Raw genomic sequence first — 21,284 nt, 5'->3', positions numbered from 1 at the left:
GCCTTAGACAGAGTCAAGCCATTGCGCCATGTAGCTCAGTGTAGCTGACAGGCTGTAGGGCTCCCAGGATTTGGAGCAGGAATATTTTTCCACTATCTGGGGATGCCTGGGACCTTCTGCTTCGGGAAGTGGACACCCTACCGCTGAGCTATGTGCCACCAAGTGAAACTGAAGCACTGCCTAGGACAGATAACTCAGTCCCAGGGCCGAGCTAGAAAAATCTGGAAAGTTGCATTTGGCCGCTGGGCCTGAGGTTCCTCACCCCTCCTCTTAATTCTTTCTCCCAAGCCACTGCTAAATACCAGGCGTGGCAGTATAACGGTACCCACCAAAAGAGTCACACCAAGACACCGGGTTTATAAATAGCATTAAATAACCTGGCGGAGTTTTTATTATTTCAATACGGAAAAAAATAACCCCAGATCCCCAACAATAGTTATTAAGATCAAACACACTGTTCTGTACAAAATGATTATAAAACCCAACCTCATGACCCCTGGGGACTTGCCCCGGGGCCAGTTAAGGCTTTTGCTGCTATCCTCCTTGATTTATAATTTAATTAAATTATTAACTATTAGAGTCCCTGTGGTTGAGGGAAAGGGCTATCGCTGACAAAACTGGGGAGTTGTTTGGGGGGATTCCCTCTGGTTCTACAGAGGTTTTAAATATAATTCACCCCCTCCAGGGGGAAACTTAGTGTGTATCAGCCTCGGTATGGGCATAGCTCATGTTGCTCAACTACAACTCCCATCAGCCCTAGCAAGCATGGCCAATGGCCAGAGATGATGGGAATTGCAGTTCAACAGCATCTGGAGGGCCCATTGTTCCCTACCCCTGTTGTAAGGGCTGGTGCTTCTGGCACGGCAATGTGCAGAATGAGTTTCTTGTTCCCTTTTGCTGCCTCTTGGCCCATGTGCTTCTACTCCTCAGGGAGGGGAGAGACAATGAGAAGAATGGCATCCTTTCGCTCTCAGAGCTGGTGGAGTCCCATTGTTTCCCACCTTCGCCCTACTTCACTGCTGCAACCACTAACCTCTGCTCTCATTTTAGAAGAATTCAACGTCAGCGTCTAGGGATGATAGCCAACTGACTTTTACTCAGAGTAGCCCCACTGAAATTGGTGGACCTAAGCTAGTCCGAACCATTGATTTCATTAGACAGGCATTGGATGCGAACTTCTCTCTCCCTGCCACCTGCTTTCCCTCACTTTTTTTTCCAGGTTGGGAAAAATAATTCCCTTTTAACGGCCTCCTCATGCTAAGCTGCTGCTTATTCCCTTGCCACTCACTCGGCAGTGCCTCCTAGCCCATAATGTTAGGGCCGTCAGCTCCCCTCGCAACCTGTGATAATTGGGAACCAGCCCAGACACAACATTATTTTCTGGGCTGAGGGGAGGAAGTTCTTCTGCAGGCCACAACAGTGGGAGGCACAAAGGCCCGGTCCCTTGGCCCCTCCCTCAGCACGATAGAAGAAGGGAGGTCTAACTGGGGTCGGCCTACTGTGAGGAAAAAGCCCCAGGGCCTGACCACTTCGGGACAGCTTTTCCCCCAAACCAAGGCCTGTAATTTCTCTGGTGCCTTGTCATTGCCGCAAGAAAAAGGAGAAAGGCACGTGCTGCCAAAAAAATAAGAGAGGCTCGCCTGTCCTGGTAGAAGAGTCTGTCCAAAGCCAGAGACAGCTGTGGGGTGGGCCAAAAAAAAGCCCATTTGAGAGCAGAGAGTGGGGGAAGGAGGAGGCGCTAAGAGGCTGAGGTAGACGCCGCTGATTCGAGCACATTTTCTGGCTCCCCCAGAAAAAACGTGTGGTGTAAACTTGCCAAGTTTTGGTGAGGCTGAGGAACATTGCTGCCTCCTTTGTTCTGCTTAAAAAAAACACCCCCAAACCCCAGCAGCAACAACAAATATATATATATATAAACCCTCCCCACAATTAATACTCTTTATGCATCCAGAGTAGTGAATAAATAAAAAGGATAATAAATACAGTACACGAGCGGACAGGAATAAAAAAACTGAGGGAACAAGCACAATGGAGAATAGGCCCGTTGACGGCCTGGGCTAAGCCAGATGTTGCTTTTGCAGAATTGATGCCTGTTCCCTTCAGTCAGCTCCGTTGCTTCTCCCTGTCGCTCATCTCCCCCCCCCCGCCCCCCAAACCACAAAAAAACAGCAAGGGGCTTTTTTTCATTTCCCCACCCTGGATTCCATTTTGAAGCCTGTCTGATCATCGCCCTATAACTTAGCAGATCCCTCGCAGGGAGGAAGAAACGGCTTGGCTTGACAACCCCACACTTGAGGTCAAACCTTTTCAGGCATACAAGGCCTTAAACCTCTGGGTGCTTTCCCCTTTCCCCCACAACTTGGTTTGTATCCTGAGTCTTCAAATGTCCAGGCAGAGCCAAGAAAGAGAGTCCGCAACACGCTGCAGAAGGTCCTGGAAGGTCCCTGAGCCATTAAGCAAACCTAGCACCAGCTTTTGCTGCTTAGGGTCTCTTGTTTGTGGGGTCAGCGGGGAAGGTCTGGTGCAGTTTGGTCATCTTCGGGAAAGCGACATTAAGAAGACGTGCCTTTTGAGCCCCCTCCCCACGCAGACGCCTGCCTCCATTGTGGGTTGCAGGGGCCAGAGCAAGTCAGGAGGCCTGGCCAGGAACCACCTCTCCGCGAGAGGTGCGCATGTCTATTTGCGGCCTCGCCGGTTCCTTAGGACCTCCAAGATGCGAGCCTTCTGCTTCAGCCACTGGCTCGACAACCTCTTTGGAGCCTTGGGGACGAAGAAGGTGTACTTGAGGCGCGGGGTCTTCTGGTCGGTCACCACCAAGGCTTGCAAGGTGAGCGGTTCTTTCAGGGGCCCGCGCCCCACGATCGTCTCCATGGCCTTGGTGGCCCCGCTGTAGCGCATGTTCACTCCGCCTGGCAGGTGGACGTCCTGCTCGGAAGGTGCCAGGATGTAGTTGCCGTTGAGGGCGTAAGTGCCGTCCTGCCGGCGGAGAGCCAGGTAGATCCCGTCGCTGGAGGACGATGGGCCGCTGCTCTGGCGGATCAGGATGTTGGTGGCTCCCGCCGGGATGGTGACCACGTCGTTGTAACCGTACCTGATTGGGCGGAAGGACGAGAAAGATCAGGGATCAGCTGGGATGGAGAGTGGAAAAGGGCCTGCCTCTGAGGGGCAGGGTGGCCAGGTCTCCACAAGACTCAGAGCTCATTCACACTTCTGTTTTCCTTGCCACTTTCCTCCCCAGGAAAACTTGCATTTCAGCGCTGAATCAGAACAAAGGGCAATCCGGTTTTCCTGCAGATTGCTGGTCTGATTTCGCGCAGAAGAACATGTTTTCTTGGTCCGAGAAAGGCCAGGTCTTAGGGCTGGATGGGATTGGAGTGAGAGGTCCCGTCCTTTCCACGTTATTTATTTGTTTCAACACTTTGTATACTGCTTAATCCCAGTCATACAGGAACTGTGTACCCATGGACACGATTCATTGCAGACAGCAGTCCATGGTCTTCTAAGAATCAGGGGCTCTTAAAAATCGCCAGTTCTTTTGGAATTAATTTATGTACTTACGTGCATGCAGGGGAAGCCACTTTATAGCTTTCCCTTCAAAATGCATGAAAGTTCTTACACCTTTTTGTTAGGAATGAGAACAGGATGGTTTTATAATTGGAGCAAATCATAAAAGTATGAATATATATGTATTTGTATCCAGTGCTTTTTTTCTTTTAAAAAAAATGTTTACAGGTACTCTCATTTTGACTCAAGAAAATAACCATTTTATAGTTCAAATTGGGGAAAATAAATACAGTAAATGGACAATAGTACAAAGATTCACAAAATGTTTAGGGCTATGCGTATCCCTGCATTCCCCCCCCCCCCGAAAAAAAGCACTGTTTGTATCCATCTAAGTTATACTCAGAGCCCGGCGTCAACGCCATTCATTTCAATGGATCTGCTCCAAGTAGGCATACTCTTGGATACATCCTGAAATTCATAAATGCAAGAACTTTTCATCATTTATATCTGGGCTCTTGAATTAGGGATTCTATGGATACTTTTGGCATAGGCCTATATTTAACTGTTGAAGTAATGGCATCAGCAAGGTCTCAACTATCTGTAAAGAAATGCTTGGGGTTGGGAAGGAGGGAAACACATTGTGCATTCCTAATGTCTTAGCGCCACACAAAGCAGCGCCTGCAAAAGAAATGTCACTCACTGAGGGTTGGTGAAAGAGCCATAGATCTTGGTGCATCCAGAGTTGTCCCCTCCGCACACCATGCATTTGTCAAACTTCTTCTTCGAGCCGATGACACGATCGCAGCCAGCATGGACGCAACGCCCCTGGACGCAGACTGAGGTGGAGTCTGGGGAGCAGGGTGTTCCATCAGCCACCTAGAACCAAGCACGAGTCAGTTTGCTGCCTCAAGGGCTTATGGGAAAATCACTTTACTCTTTGGTCCTCTACTTCCTTCCCCACGACACCTTCCAGATTCCCCATCTCCCGCCTACACACTCTCAGATAGCTGTCCATTGCTTTGCATTTTGTTTCTGAAAGCCTGTTCTCTTAAGTGTAAAATAACCTCAGGGTGTCCTGACGGACGGGAGGCCCACGTTGCCATGGTAACACTTACCTTCGGTTCCAAGACATAGTAGTAGCCCAGGGCATGGGATTGGCAGGTCAACTTGCACTGGTCACGCTCAGCCACACCGCTGTAGCGGGGCACCCAGTCCATGGGAGCAGGGTAGTCCTTAAACATGTCCGTGCGGTGATTGTAGACAGCACACTGCTGTTCCCGGTAGGTCAGAGCTGGAGGGGAATTAACACATAGGGGTTAAGACCTGCAACTAGGGCTGGGTGACAAGGATAAAATGGCCCCAGGTGCATTTTGGGTGTGAAATGGGCATCAACATTCATATTAAACCTCTTGACGATTGCTTCCGCCTCACGTTTTCTCTTCCATATTAAACAATTAAGCAAGACCCCTGTGTGCCACTTGGAATAATGAACACATTTAGCACACAGGAACATAGGAAGCTGCCTTATGTGGAGTCAGACAATTGGTCCCTCTTGCTCACTATTGCCAGCACTCGCTGGCAGTTGGCTAGCTATGGTTTCAGACAGTAAGAAACACAAGTGAGGAAGCACCAGGGCAGGCTGTGGCAATCAGGTCCACCTGAGAAACGTTGTTTGAAAGCGGCGGAAATGATCTTACCATTCCCATCGGGGCAATTCTGGACGTTGCAGGAGCGGTACTGGGTGCGCTTCCCCTCGCAGTACTTGCCACCATTGCGTGGGACAGGCTTGTTGCACTCACGGGTGGAGTACTGTACTCCCCCTCCACAGCTGCGGGAGCAGTCGCCCCACGGGCCCCAACGTCCCCAGCCGCCGTGGGTGGGAATCTGCCAAAAAGGAGAAAAGGGAAGAGAGAGTGAAAAAGTGCTTTGTGTGACACAATTGATAGGTCATACGGTGTTTTCAAATGTACAAAGCACTTCACAAGCACTATGGTAGGGACAGGTGAATCTGTCAGTATCTGTTTCTCCTTTTTCTAAACTTAAGTTCAGTTCCTACATTTCCACATCAGTTTACGTGCTTTGTGTGTGCCTCTTGTGTTCTTGTGTTTCCAAGGCTTGTATCCACTGTAGTGCCAAGCAATTCGATCCACTAGCATAAGAATTGGTGCTTGTGCAGAAGATCTTCTCCCCTCCTTCCCCTGTGCACCCCTTAAATCTGTCCTGATGCTCCCCTCAGGAGCAGATTTGAGAGGGCATGGTGTCCATTCAGGGGAGGAGAAGAGGGAAAGCACCATTACGCAACAATTCCCTGTGCTAACAGAAGAAGTGCATTCAATACCGTACAATGCGTCCTCCCCAGCTCAAAAAGTGAGCGCTGTGTCCTTTATGTCTACCCTGGGAATGCAGAGATACCGCTGGCGGGTCTACTCACATTGTACGCCTTCAAGTCGACTTTGCTGATGCACTGGCCACTCATGCAACTCTTGCCTTCGCCGCAAGGTGTCCCATCGGCCCAGGGGAAGTATTTCGTCTGGCACATGTATTGCCCGTTGATCTGCCCCGTGCACCACAGTGAGGAACAAGGGGGACGCATGCTGGGGCAGTGGCGCGAGTCGGGCCCAAAGCTCAGCTGGCACTGCTGGTCCACGTCGTAATCACTGCCGGGGAAGGCAGCTGGGAGGTGCAGGGGTTCGCGTGGTTTGTCTAAGAGGCAGCGACCTGCAAGGAAAGGAATGAGGAAGGGGGAACCAGAAGATTGGTTAATTCTAGGCCTAGGAATAAGCAGATCTGTCAATTTTGAGTATACAGTTCTGCAAAACAATGTTCCCTAATAAAAATGCACTTTGGTATGCCTTATTCACCAGTACTGCATATGCATTTTATGTTTCTTTGCACATCACTTGGCCGGACAACAGCATTACAACGTTTAGAGATGTGTGAATTTCAAAAAATGGCTGCTTTCCGTCTTTGCATTGTTTTGGTTCTCCTTTCAATGCAAACTGAATTGAATTGCTGCCCCTTCTCCCTAGGTGCTTAAGTTGTCACATGAGGCCAGGATGGTGAGGAAGGAAGCTCGACCACCGGGGCTGAAAAGATCCAACAGAACAGTCAAGGAATGTGCAGATCGGAATGCGAAGTCTTACCGTGGTCGTTGTCTAGGAAGTCAGTGATGAAACGGGCACTGCACGGGGACCACATCTCTTCAGGGTCCACGGGGGACATGATGGAGGCCATCATGTGGCGTGAGTTTGAGTGGCGGTTCAGTTCTCTGCAATGCTTGTCATCGTCATGGAGCATGTTGAAGACATGGCCTATACAAGGGGGAAAGGAAAGAGAGAGAGAGAGAGAGAAAGAAAAAGAGAAAGAGAAAGAAAGAAAGAAAGAAAACAAAAGAAAAGAAAAGAAAAGAAAAAAGAAAAGAAAAGAAAAGAAAGAAAAAAATTCAGCTCCAGCTCCCCATAAACTTGTGAAGCTGCAGGATATTTTGCATTAATTACTCGGCCATTCAAGAACAGAATCTGCATCCGAGAGTCGAGGCAGAGCATAGCCCTGATGGTTAATAGTCATTGATACATTATCCTTCATGAAACTCATATTGCTGACTCGACAAGCCTAGGCTTGCACTCCAAACCTCTGTTTGGAGGCTGGTTGAGTGCAAGGTGCCAGTCCCCACTTACCAAGCTCATGCGCTGCGGTGAAAGCAGACTGGAGCCCGTCGTCCTCCACGATGGAGCAGCTGCGTTCTGGGTCACACACAGTGCCCACGTCCGCCATGCCGAGAGTGCCACAGCTAGAGCGCCCGCAGAGATCCTGCCAGGGAAAGACAAATGCATATTATCAAGGCCACCAATGCACAGTGTGGCAGAAACAGCCACTGAAGGAGCCTCCAAGGTGGCACTGGCCACATGTGAGATGGCACCCTCTGCAGGACTCAGCAGGCAATGTCTACACTATCTTTCTGGAGGAGAAGGCACCCACTGGCTGCCAAATCAGCTCTCTCTGCAAGTCCGTAGGGGGAGAGATGGTCAGACACTTGCATTCAGACCAAGCTAGAACTGATAGAATCACAGAGCTGTAGGGCTGGAAGGTTCTAGTTAGCTATGATTCCCTGCAACACAGGAATCATAGCCAACCTCCAGTGAACAATAGTTCGTAGATAAAGTAAAGGGACCCCTGACTGTTAAGTCCAGTCGAGGACAACTCTGGGGTTGCGGCACTCATCTTCCTTTACTGGCCAAGGGAGCTGCCGTTTGTCTGCAGACAGCTTCCAGGTCATGTGGCCAGCATGACTAAGCTGCTTCTGGCGAACCAGAGCAGCGCATGGAAACGCCATTTACCTTCCTGCCGGAGTGGTACCTATTTATCTACTTGCACTTTGACATGCTTTTGAACTGCTAGGTTGGCAGGAGCAGGGACTGAGCAACGGGAGCTCATCCCGTTGCGGGGATTCGAACCGTCGACCTTCTGATCGGCAAGCCCTAGGCTCTGTGGTTTAGACCACAGCGCCACCTGGATGTAGTAGCTTCTTAAAATGTCCCCCCCTTCTTCTAATTTTCTTTTTGTTGGCATCTATCTATATCTGTCTATCTATCTATCTATCTATCTATCTATCTATCTATCTATCTATCTTCTATCTATCTGTCTATCATCTATCTATCTATTGATCTATCTATATCTATCATCTGTCCTTGGGGTTTTTTTGTGAGCTTCATGGCTGAATAGGGAATTTGAACCCAGAACCTCTTGGTCCTAGTCTTATCTACCCTCTGGCTCTCAACTAGCTACTTACTGCAAATACCCCTTAAGCCTCTGGGGGCTCTCTTTCACCCAAAGGAAACCAAACCTGTATTTTGCTGCAATCCCTGGAACATTTCGCAGATTAGGAAAGTAAGAAGCCAATTGCTAAATGCCAGTGTGACCAATTTGCAGTATTTATGCAGAATTTGGCCACTTTCCTTGGTGCAGAATTTTAGTTGTGCGAGTTCTCTGCGCAGCATATAGGGGGATACATGGCAGCAGTTCACTTACCTCTCTGGTGAAGAGAATGGCCGTGTCGAAATGCTCAGGATCCTCGTCACTCTCCTTGTTGAGGCCTTTCTGCCACGTGCAGAAATTCCGCAGCGTCTCGGCAGCATTGGAAGACACCCGCAACCCGTCCTCGGATTGTCCAATCACAACCAGCCTGGTCACCACCAAGTTGACTGGATTCCTCAGGCTAGGGTGTCGGAAGAACTTGGCGGCCGCTGCCATGATGGTGAGGAGGTAACGCTTGAGGCCTGCGCCGTGGAAATGCGCCATCTCTTCATCAGCCACCACCAGAGTCTCCACATAGCGTGGGATGGAAGCAAACCGCTGCAGGGAGCAGAAGGGATGAAGAGAGGTGAGTTGGAAGGAGGGCAAGTGAACCTCATTCTCACACACCATGAGGGAGCAAGCATTGCCCTAAGTGCCTAGGCAGGGACAGAACACGGGGTGGGGATACATGAAATGACAAATCCATCAATTTAATTAATGTTATCTGCTATATATTTTGAGAAGCTGTTTGTTGTCTATGCATTTGGACACCTCTTACGATACCCCAAGTTATTGCATGGCAGTTCCTGAAATTGAGGAGCAGATATTTGTCTTATCTTTGAAAACATTTGGATGCCATTTTGAATCAAGATGGCAGACCGTTCCGTTCAAAACTGCACATATTTTAACCAATTTTTTCGTGGCAGTTCCTGAGGTTGAGGAGCAGCTTTTTGTCTGCCTTTGGATACAGTTGGACACCATTTTGAATCAAGATGGCAGAATGAACCTTTCAAAACTACGCTGATTTTAAGCACTGATTTCAAGACTGCGCTGGTTTTTCTGTTTCTTAGAATTCCTGAGCAGCGTCAGGTACAAGTCTGCTAGCCAGTTATATTTGAAGAAGGATTGTAGTTCAGTGGCAAAGCACCTGCTTTGAATGCAGGAACTTCCACGCTGTTTCCTGTTAGAAGTACACTACAGAAAACCTACTTTTCAGCCTGGGGGCTGCATTTCCTCCAGAGTGATCTTCCAGGGGCCACATACCAGGGCTGGGTGCAGGCAGATGTAGAAGTGGGTGAAGCAAAGGATCTGACTCTTATCTTTGTATGGTAGGTTCCATTCCAGCCATGCAAAATGCAGGAACATAGGGAGCTGTCTTGTACTGAGCCAGACCATTTGTCCATCTATCTCGGTATTGTCTTCTACACTGATTGGCAGTTGCTCTCCAGGGTCCTGTATCTGGAGATGCTGGGGATTGAACCAGTGACCTTCTGCAAGCAAAGCAGTCGTTCTACCTCTAAGCTATTGCACTTCCCCAAGGGCTTCTACACACAGAAAGAGATATCTCCATCTTCCTTCCAGCCAAGAAGTATTATCACATTTCAAGGACACATTCTGCCAGCCAAAAGCACTTGAGGATATGGTTTGTGAGATGGGCTGCGACCTGTGGAGAGACCCAAGGGCCACATTTGCCCCCTGGTATTAGATTCCCCAACCCTGTCACAGAAAGTGATGGGAAAGACTCTACTCTGCCTGAGATTCTTGAGAGCTGCTGCCAGTCGGTGTGGACAATACTGGGCTATACTAGGCTGCTTCCTAGATTCCTGTTAATAATAGGCAGGGCAGGGAACACTTTTAAAAAACAACCTTTTAAAATCAAATAGATTTTATTGAAACGATTGCATGCAAAGGATGTGTGGCAAGTAAAATATCTGACACCAAAAAGGATTTAGGGCTTGGGGAATTTGAAACTAAGCAGTTTTGGTGGGGAAACAGTTCTTTAGCTGGAGATGGTCAGGGAGCTTAGGCGACAAGGCCCAACAGTTTTGACGGATGGATTAATCAACCCCGGGCTTCTGTTGATTAATCTGTCAGGCCCCATTTGAGCAAATAAACAACATATGTGCCTGAATGCCTTGATGTCTCCAGCCAGGCAGCATGGAAGAAGATGAGTAGCGGAGAGCTTGTGGGGTAGCTTTCTTGACTGGCTGCTGGACAAAATTCCTGAGGGAGGGAGGGAAGGAGGGAGACTTTGAGGGCCGTCTCTGCTGTTGGCTCAGAGCCTCAAGCCTCGACTCCTTCGGTGCAGCAGGAGACCAGGCACCAGTGCCTGCCTTCCGCTAAGTAGGAGGCGAGGTCTCTTGGGGCCTGTGCGGTGCTGAGACATCTCCGCCACTGTGTGAGGTCAGAGCTTGCCACGGCTTTGCTGCATTACATGCGTCAGGAAGACCCAGAGGTGAAGGGTTGGGGTGACAAAATACGAACGGGGTTGATGTCAGATTTGATGGGGACAGACTTTCACTGGTGCTCAAAAGCTTGTGCTAGTTGCTCTTGCTCTGTCAGGGTCAGGTTCAAGGTTCTGGTATTCATTGCCAAGGCTTAATTGGTGACAACTTGAGCCAAGGATACCTCATTCCTTATATCCCTGCCCAGTCATAGAGATATTTGGGGTAGTCACTTTCAGAGCCCCCCCCCTTCTCTCAGAGGCACAGTGTTATACACCACCCCAATCTCCAAGAGTGGTGTGAGATTCCAGGGGTTCCAGGCGCTTACCCAGGGTTATTGCTTCCTCTGGGAACATTGAGGCACAGTGTAGTGCTTTTAAGAAATATATTACTTATAATATAAATGGCTCTTTACCATTAGGAGCTGTGTGTTCAGTATTGAGGACCCAGTTTTATGGAACTCCCTTCCAGCTGAGGCCAGACTTTTATTCTAGCAGGCATTTCAAAGGAATTCTGATTTTATAGCTTTAACTCGTTTTTATTGTGCCGAGGTTCTGGAACAAATGCTTAGAGACTATTGTAATTAAGTGGTCTGTAAATGATTGAAATAAATAATAAAACACTACCTCTGCTTCACGGAGGGGGTTGTTGAAAACTCAGGACTTGCTTGTGGGCTTCCCAGAGAGGCATCTGGTTGGCCACTGTGAGAACAGGATGGCAAATAGATGGGCCTTTGGCCTGATCCAGCAGAGCTTTTGTTATGCTCTCTGCCACATTCTTTTTGAGATCTGAAAGCTCTCTCTTGCTCTCTCCTAAACTTTAAACTTGTGCTTGCTTACTCAGCGGTACAGAGGAAGAGCAATTCTGCACATGCCTAGAGGAGCTCTCCTCTTTCTTCAAGGGCTGGTGTGTATCATCCACTGTTCAAATCACGGGGCGATGGGAGGTGGGATGGCTCTCACTGAAATCCATAACCTTCCACCCTGACATTCCCAATGGGTCACCAGCCACGGCTATATATTACCTCCAGGACTAGAGGCGGGACCAAAGCAGGAGAGGGCCAGTGGGGTCGGCTTCCTCCTTTTTAGTCTCATTGTTGGCTTTGCAGAACAACAGGGAAGAGGATGGGTTCAAAACTAGAGTCACTTGGCTCTGCCTGCCGCTGGCTGCAGCGCCACCTGCTGTTAGCCTCCTTCTCTTCTGCCCTGCTGGTCCCAATGGGCACTAGCCACTGCCAGGAGCCTCTCCCTTTCTCTTTGAAAGCGAACTTTCTTACAAGCATCCTGAACACCCAACAGTTGCTAGGCAGATTTCCATCCCGACAGTAGAGATGTGTTCAGGTTGGCTGGTGGCACTGAATGAGCTTAAGCTGGTGTGCAAAGGTAGAGCCTCAATCAGACTTAAGGGGCCAACTGTGCATCTCGAAAGAAAGAGGAAAACCACCCCCACCCCAAAAAAGAAAGAAGATGATGATGTAGATTTGCACACAAAAATGCACACGATAAATTATTTGCATAGCTGCCAGCACGGGTTCTTGGTGACCATTGGGAATAGCAGGGCAGAAGGCAAGGAGGCCAACAGTAGGTGGCGCCATAGTCAATCCCAGGGAGAGCCACCATGTCCAGCTAGGGCTGGGAGAAACCTTGGAGAGCCACTGGTAGCTGCTAAGCTAAATGGATCAATCCTCTGACTTGGCATGAGGCAACTTCCTGCGTTCTTATGGCAGGAGCCTTCACTGTCCTCCTTTGCGTTCAGCCTCCCTTACTCTAACCACTGGCCTGCTTTCTCAAGACATCTTGGCAGCTGTTCCAAGATGGCACCCAGACCAGGGAGGCCATGGCTTGCATCTGCATGGAGCTGCTTTCTCTCCCCAACCTCCCCGATGGCTTTCTACAGCTTTGCCAAGACTTTTCTTGTCTCTTTCCCAACCCCAACTGATGACACCTCACAGCCAGGGCAAAGAGCAGTCAGAGGAGGGGAGGGTTGTGGTGGGTGGTGGGTGCATGTGTAGAATCACTGTCTGGGGGCTGGGCGTTCCCTGCTTCACTCTCTTCCATTATTATCTCTCAGACTTGGCCCCAAGGAAGAATCTGAAGGATGCAGACACTGCAACCAGATTCCCCACCACCCGCCTGCCACTGAGTGGGAGTGACAGAGATGTCATAATTAACATGCCTTTAGAAAATGTGACCCAAACAAAATGAAAACATGAAAAAGAAGACTTCTTTGTTAACAATGGAGCTGGGCAGAAACAGCGTGCTAGGTGCTGTATGGATAGGGATGGGCCAATCTGTCAGTTTCAACATCTCTCAATGTCTCATTTTTCCAACTTTACATACATTTGGCTTTCTGCATTTTCACATCAGTTTGCATATTTTTTCTGGTGGTGGCTGGGGAGGGAAGTCCTCACGAAAATTCATCAACACTTTAGTGTAAATCCCCCCTAATGTTCATATCTCTGTATGCAGTTTTGCCTAGTATCTATGGCTCTTACTAATGACACTTTGCTGTGTCTGTGATCCTGCCAGGAATCAATATCTTTGATGGATTCACCAGGCCAGTGTTGTTGACAATGACAGCCTTCCCTAACCCCCTGTAGATGCTTTTGGACTACAGCTCCCATCATGCCTGAGCAATAGCCATGCTGGCTGAGGCTGATGGGAGTTTAGTGTCCAGTGACATTTGGAAGGCATGAGCTCGGGGAAGGTTGAACCACAATAAGGAAACAGGAACAATTCATAACTTGTCTGGCAAGACCAGGCGCCATTGGCTCAAGAGTCCCTGTACACAGCCAGTGTCAGGGATCAACCCCACTGGGCATTTACTGTGGCCCCACATCCCAAAAGGGGCCCTACTTTTGATACCCCAGAGCCTCCTGGCTCTGCTCCTCCTCCTCACCGTTGCCATCTGTTCCCTTACTTTCTCCAAGCTTGTCAGGAGAAGCAGCAACAGCAGTAAACACCTCTCTTGGGTCCAACTAAAGGGGCATTCAGACATGGAGTTTATTGCGGTAGTTTGCCTGGCTATAATGCAGGCGCTTCTGTTCTGGTTTGGTGCATTGCCTGTTGCATTATGGAACAGTGGCTTTCATACTGGCATCTCATCATGCCGTACTAAATTTCATTCACTCAAGTGGGCGTGGTGTGACCTGACCTATCACTGGACACATCACCAGCCTTTAGGCGCATGCGTGCCTCTGTTCCCCCATGATTCGCCAATGGAAATGACAGAAACAAACTGTATGCCGGAATACCGCCCCAAATTCATGTGAATGGCGGTGGCATGATGCATGAAAACTGCGGAAAGTACAAAAACTGCGGAAAGTGCAAAAGCCCCACAATTTCCTGGGTTAACTGGGTTGCAAATGGATTTCCCACCCGGAAGCAATTAACACGGAAGTGAGCACCAAACCTCTGTTAGATACCTGATACTGCTACGGGCTCCCAGGAAAATGAGGACATAGTGGGCAGTTGAGAACATTCCCACCGGGAACTTCCAAAGAACCTTTTGAGTGGGGAGAAGGGCCTTACCAAAATGGATGTAGAGGGACCCAGGTTCAATCACGATGTCCTTGAGGTCAGGCTGTTCATATCCTATGCCTGAAACCCCGGAGAGCTACCACCAGCCATTGTGGACAACACTGAACTAGATGGACAAGTGGTCTGAGCCTGTATCATGCAGCTTCTTTTAACAGCAATACAGAAATGCTAAAACAAGGACTCACAAGCCAGCACCAAGCGTAACATGGAACTAAATGGCATGCGGTAAGTGTTTTTGGCAGCCACATCCCCCCATCCCAGCATGCTCCCGCTCTTACCTTTGCTCTCTTGGGAGATGCTTCTTCCTTGGGCAATGGTTTGCCTGCAGGGGCTGTCATGCTCTCTGGCGCCTGGGACCCGACGCCGCACATTGGCCCATCCGCTTTCTCTGGCATCTTCTTCCTCACCACGTGGGCGCCGGCTCCTCCTGCCGTGTTTGGGGCTCCCCCTTCCAGGGGCTGCACGTGGTACTCGGTGCCACGGTACTGAAGCACCCCCAGCAGCGATGCCCCATCGTAGTTGACCGCCGCAATCGATTCCGGGTCAGAGTTCACTGTGCCGGTGAAGTAGGTCCCTTGCTCAGCCAAGCCGTCCACTGCTTGTCCCGACCTGCCCAAATACTGGACCGTCAAGCCCTCTGCGACGAAGCTGGGGTCTTTCTCTAAATTTAGGACCAGTTCTTCACCGAACACGCGAAGGCGGTAGGAGAGCCGCACATCCGAGCTGCCGCTGCTACCCAGGCCGTTGTCTAGCATGTCGCCCTCATCCCAACCCGCAGGATGGAATGTGGCATTGAGTCTCTCAGGGAAAATGATTTCTTCTTGATACTGGCCGAAACGGGCCCGTTCGTCCACCGCGAGGGCCAGGTGGCAGCAGGTGATAAACCAAAGAAGAAACATTTGGAACTTTTTTTTTTTTTTTTTGCTAAAAGCAACCTTGCAGGGAGAAAGGGCAAGGCTTGGTGATCTTTGAGGGAGAAGATTCTTTTAAGGAAAAAGAGGAGCCCCTAAGATTAGCAAAAATAAAAACAAACACAAATCAACAACTCGGCTGATGCACACAAAGGATGTGAGCAGTCAATGGAGGCAATTGAGGTTGCTCCTTCTGTCCTATCTGTGGCTCACAGCACCTAAGCAAGGAGCATCATCCACTCTCCTTTGGGTTTTGAAATCCACCTCCAGTCACCACCTCACACACCCCAGCATGAAGTCCCTCACTGCCTATTTAAATTTCTTAAAAATGGACCATCAAGAAGTCCCTTTTCCAGAATTGTGGGATTTCTGTTTCTCTCTCTCTCTCTCTCTTTCCCCACCTCAATGCCAAGTCTCTTTGAGCTGTCTTCTTTTCAGCACACACACACTTCTTTAAAACAAAAAACCCGGCAGCGATCTGCAACAGGATGGAGCTGAGGTTTTCCTTTCCTTTTGTTCCAAATTTTTAAAGAAATACAAATATATAAATATACCTCTCTCTCCAAAAAGGGGGCTTCCTTCCTTCTGAATAAAGGAGCTTGAATGAGAAGCCGGTGGAAGAGGGAGAAAAAAGGAAAAGAAACCACAAGAAATCGATGTCAATTCCAGTTGGCGTTTTCTCTTTTCTTCGCGTCTGTCTAAGAATCCTTGGGAACTTTTTGAGTTTGAAAGAGCGCAAGAGAGAGAAAATGTGTGTATGTGATATATATATTTATATGTGTGTATTAATCTCTCCTCCTTTATTAAATTGCGCTATAGTTGCTCGTTCAAGCATCCAGCTCCTTTTAACAGCTGTTTTTGGCTTCTGCTGATTGGCTGAAGCAAGGTAATTTTTTTTATAGCCTTCCTTGGCCCCCCCTCCAATTTTGCTGAAGTACAAAAGACGCAAGCAGGCAGTCGTTTGATGAGATCATAAATTACAACAGTTTGTATGTGGGTTTTTTTTCCTTTTTTCTTCCGTCCAAAGTAAGGGGGGGAGTGGGTTGCAGAGGGAAATGATGGTTCATCCATTGGCTAGAAGCCAATTTAAGGGTGGGAATTGCAGTTGTGACTCAACAGATTGCCAATTTCTGACACAGCTTTTTTCTTCATCTTTAAACACAGCGTCCGGACCTTTTCTTTTGTAGAATCCCTTTTGCTATCTCTGGCTGTGTACAGGATATTATTATTATTATTATTATTATTATTATTATTATTATTATTACAGATGTTGCTACAGTGAGTGAAAGCATGCTGGCTGTTTCAGAGTTGAAATCACCCAAAACCCACAACTACTTTTAAGTGGAGGGTGGGAGCCTTCCCTGTTCTGATTGCTACTAGCCCACATGGTTTGAACCCCTGAATGCTTTTTAAAGTGTGGGAAATGGTATCATAGAAACTTCAGATCCTTTTTAAGGTACTTTCTTCAGGGCCCCCATCCCCAACTATTGGACACGACTGGCTGGGGCTGATGGGAGCTGGAGTTCAACAACATCTGGAGGGCCACACATTCCTCAACACCTGTCCTAATCCTAGAAACACTTACCTGGAAGTAAGTTCCATTGAGCTGTATGGGACTCATTTCCAAGTCAGTTCTCAAGCAAATGGCGGAGTCTTTGGCTGGCAAAATAAATATACAAGGAAGCAGGTGGAGGTTACAGGACATACCAAAAGTTAAGAAATGGATAGATAAAATCTGGGAAGGGTTTTGATATCAAAACTGGTGTTTTTTATAAAGGACAACAGCAACAGCAAAATATATTGAGGAAAAACTGGTCCATCCATTGAGTAAAGTAATATTTTAACATTCCCAATCAAAAGTTGTTTTTATATTATATTGAATAATATTGGATGTCTATTAACAATAATAATCTACTAAGTATCAGCTACATACATGCACATGAAAGTTTAGGACAATGGAAGACAGAGATGCATTACGTGTATATTTATATATACTTATGTGTACATATACTTATGTGTACATATGGGACGCGGGTGGCGCTGTGGGTAAAACCTCAGCGCCTAGGATTTGGCGATCGCATGGTCGGCGGTTCAAATCCCCACGGCGGGGTGTGCTCCCGTCGTTCGGTCCCAGTGACTGCCAACCTAGCAGTTCGAAAGCACCCCCGGATGCAAGTAGATAAATAGGGACCGCTTACCAGCGGGAAGGTAAACGGCGTTCCGTGTGCTGTGCTGGCTCGCCAGATGCAGCTTGTCACGCTGGCCACGTGACCCGGAAGTGTCTGCAGACAGCGCTGGCTCCCGGCCTATAGAGTGAGATGAGCGCACAACCCTAGAGTCTGTCAAGACTGGCCCATATGGGCAGGGGTACCTTTACCTTTACCTATATGTGTCCATATAAAATAGACAATACATATTACATGCGTGTCTATTTAAATATGTGCATACACACTTATAATAACAAAGTATAATGTAGATATAATAATTATATAAAAAGCAATGTATATAAAATTATAAACACAGTTATTTTCTAGGCATTAGAAAGAACCGAAACAGGGAATAAACATTGCTGTTTGTGATCTTGATGGAGTAGAAAGCAATTAGGTTTGCATCCACATTTGTTTGTGCAGTAAGTATTCTCCCTTCTTCCTGTCTATCTGTTCTACATTTGGGAATACTGATGAATAAAAATCAAAAAGAGGGGGAAATATTTTACAAATACATTGGCAGGCAAGGACACCAGTAGCGCATCAACAAGATCAATGTAAACAGCCATTAATCTGGATAAACTCTTACCACAGCCTTCCACAAATCATTATAGGAAGTGTACTTCACATCAAGACTTGAGAAGTCGCTCCTTGCCCTTTGATAGGAAATCAGTTTCCATTCCACAGGTTTTATTCCACTGGGAGTAAAAACAGGGGCAGCTGGTCTATTGGGGCAAATAGGGCCCTGCCCTACCAACCTCAGTCTGCCCTCAGCCAGCCATCTTTATTTAGTTTGATGCTTTATTATGCTTTCATATTTGTTGGAAGATGCCCAGGGTGGCTGGCAGAGTATTATTATTATTATTATTATTATTATTATTATTATTATTACCATCATGATCACCAATCAAGGGGTGCCTTTGCTTGTGATTGGCTCTCTAGCTGAGCCTGTGATTCCCTAGTTCTGGCTCCACCTATTGTTGATTTCCACCCTACTAGTCCCAATGGCCACAGGCCACCATACATCAGTAATAATCATAAAATTGTATAGCTAGTCCAACCTCCTGAAATGCTGGCATCTTTTGCCCAACCTGGGTCTTGAACCCATAGCCCTGAGATTAAGAGTCTCATACTCTATCTCTACCAGCTGAGCTATCTATACTGAATAAGTAACACTTTGCAGCCATTCATGATATCCCAAATCATTTGAGGCAGCACTTCCCTCCGCCCAACGGTAGAGCCAGGCCTGGCCAAGACCCCCTGTGCCCATCTGAGTAATCCCCATAGCAAAATGACAGGCCTCTGAGTTGGACTCTGGGACAGTCAGCTTTGCATTTGTTCATGACTTCCCAGATGATTTTGCTATTTGTGATTATGGTGATGATGGTGTCTTTGTACAAGATAAGTCTCTCACTCTTTTTTTTTTTTAATTATATTTTTATTGGTTTACAAATACAAAAAACAAAATTGTACATTTCAGCTTCTTAATTACATCTTAATTCCATTTTTGACTTCCCTCAATTTGTCTGAGCTTCCTTCATTTTATCACTTTTAACACATCCCTACCCCTTGTTATTAAAACTATTAGATTCAATTCATTATTTTTACTTATTGTTACATTTTCACATCACAGAGCTTCTTTAAAGATAAGTCTCTCACTCTTGAGGGAGTCAGACAAGGGCTGCCATTTTACGGCATTCTCCCTACCCTTCCCAGACCAAGAGAGTTCTTCTGAGAACATGTTGTCCAGCTTTCCCACAGTCCCTTGGGCCTCCTTTGGGAAAGCCAGGAGAGAGGCCAAGCAGAGCAAGACGTAGCAGGGGTTAAGGCCTTGGAAAACTCAGCGTTTTTGAAAGAAGGGGGAAATCGGGCTTAGTTCCAGAGAGAGAAATCTTTCTCGTGGCTTGGCAGCCGAGCACTACAGTTATACTTTCCTTAGCCTGTGGTGGTGATCTCTCTCTTTCTCTCTTTCTCTCTATCTCTCCTTCCTTCCTTCCATAGAAGAAGGAGCTCTTTCTTCTATTGATTATGAATTTTAATGTGGTTTTTAAAAATTATATATAGACACCAACCACATTTGCACCATACATTGAAAGCACTATGATACCACTTTAAACGGTCATGGCTTCCCTCAAAGAATTCTGGGAGCTGAAGTTTGTGAAGGGTGCTAAGAGTTAGGAGACTCTCTTCCCCTCTCAGAGCTACAGTTTCCAGAGTTCCCTTAGAAGACAGATGAATTGTTAAACCACTCTGAGAATTACAGTGCTTATCAAAAGAAATTGGCATTAAAATGCTGCTGGATATGTGACTTTAAAAAAAAAGAAAGCAAACTAATTCAGAAACCTGAAGATCTGAACTTCAGACTAGAAAGACTAGAAATGGAAAGAAAGCAAAACTGACAGATTTGTCGATCCCTACAGAGCACTTCTAACCATGTTATCAGCCATGCCTTCTCCCAACTAATCCTGGGAACTGTAGTTTGTTTAGGGTGCTATGAATTGTAGCTCTGTGAGGGGTTTCTCCTAACAGCTCTCAGCAGCACTCCTAACAAACTACAATGGGGGAAAAGCCTTGGCTGTTAAAGTGGCGTTAATGGGTGGTGCTTGAAATGCATGGTGTGGGTGTGATCTTTTCAAAAAAAGAACAACTGACTTCTTGCGGTTTGGAAAGTAATAGGGGATGACTAAATGGACAACCTATATACACCCTGCAAGAGGATCAGAATGCATGCAAGACAGACGCTCATTGTCATATAACCAGCCCTGCAAACAAATCAGCTCAGTATAGATGAGACAGCCTAATGCTGGTATTCTGCAAACTTGGGCCCCCAGAAGTCATTTGTCAATGACTCCCATCACCCCTGACCCATTGGCTAAAGTGGCTACGGATGATGGGAGTTGTAGTCCAATAAAAATAGGGGGATTCAGGGTTGAAGAACATTGGTCTAACCTCCACGTAAGCTTTCTGCAAGTCAGTCAGCACTGAATGTTCACTAAACAGGTCATCTGCAAGGACCCACGGTTTCAAAAATAAGTAGAATGGATTCTTTGCTGTATTTTTATATAAAAACAAACAAACCAAGAGACCTATTTGGTATCTTGTCACAGTCTATACAATGTTATGACCACAATGAACAAATTATATCTGATTCTCTCACTCGCTCGCTTTTCCTCCCTCCCCTCTCTTATTTTTCTTTGTCCTCCTCTAACCCCATCTCTCAGCCTCTCTCTCTCTCTCTCTCTCTCTCTCTCTCTCTCTCTCTCTCTCTTTCTCTTGGATTCAGGTTTCCTTGGATCGACTCCCCTCCAGCTCCGTCAAAGTAGCAGGGGGAGATCCCTCTGGCTCACCAGGCCCTCTGCTGAAACCTAAGCGACCCCTTTATGAATAAAATCAGTTAAAAACACCAATTATTTACCCCCGCCTCCTATAGCTGCATTGTACATTCATCCCCCTCCTTTAACTGCCCGCCTCTTGTCTTTCTTTCCAACCTCCTAGCATTATTTTCATTCTTTCACCACGTTTATTCACCCTCTCTGTAGGTCCTGAATTTATGTTAGTGTGGTTTGTTCCATCTCTCCCCACTCCCCCTTTTCACATCTGTTCCACCCCCTCCAACACACACACACACACACCGCCCCGTGTGCAGAAGCCTTTTGCGGCCAAAAATATACTCTCATCTTTTCCTTTTCTCTCCCAGTCCCTTCTTACACCCCCTCTCCTCCGCCCGCCTCCAAGCTCTGCAGCACTGAGCTGCAGGAGATGAAAAAGTCTGCAGCTCCAACCTGGAAATGTCCACAACTATTGTAGGTCAGGAGCAACAAAAACCCTGGGGGGAATTTTTAGCTACCCTGGCAAACCCATCACCTGGCAAAACAAGCACGAATT

General features: G+C 47.4%; 1 protein-coding gene across 4 annotated transcripts; it reads right to left on the bottom strand.

Annotated features, from left to right (window-relative positions):
• Positions 1-355: 355 nt before the first annotated feature.
• Positions 356-17,135, bottom strand: ADAMTS4 (ADAM metallopeptidase with thrombospondin type 1 motif 4). 4 transcript variants are annotated; one of them, XM_081891412.1, is made up of 11 exons: positions 16,778-17,135; positions 15,747-16,400; positions 14,560-15,287; positions 8,533-8,856; positions 7,182-7,314; positions 6,648-6,815; positions 5,936-6,222; positions 5,202-5,388; positions 4,620-4,795; positions 4,205-4,380; positions 356-3,091 (listed from the first exon to the last, which is right to left on the bottom strand). In XM_081891412.1, exons 3-11 carry the CDS (start codon positions 15,178-15,180, stop codon positions 2,677-2,679), a joined length of 2,487 nt encoding a protein of 828 aa, XP_081747538.1. In that variant the 5' UTR covers positions 15,181-15,287; positions 15,747-16,400; positions 16,778-17,135; the 3' UTR covers positions 356-2,676. The 4 variants fall into 4 exon arrangements, with proteins under 4 accessions (XP_081747538.1, XP_081747539.1, XP_081747537.1 ...); XM_081891413.1 differs by having other exon boundaries at positions 14,560-15,216; XM_081891411.1 differs by having other exon boundaries at positions 14,560-16,400.
• Positions 17,136-21,284: the final 4,149 nt, after the last annotated feature.

Source organism: Podarcis melisellensis (genome assembly GCF_964234715.1).
Source record: "Podarcis melisellensis genome assembly, chromosome: 16".
Taxonomy (NCBI): domain Eukaryota; kingdom Metazoa; phylum Chordata; class Lepidosauria; order Squamata; family Lacertidae; genus Podarcis; species Podarcis melisellensis.
This window is presented reverse-complemented; position numbering and strand designations above follow the sequence as displayed.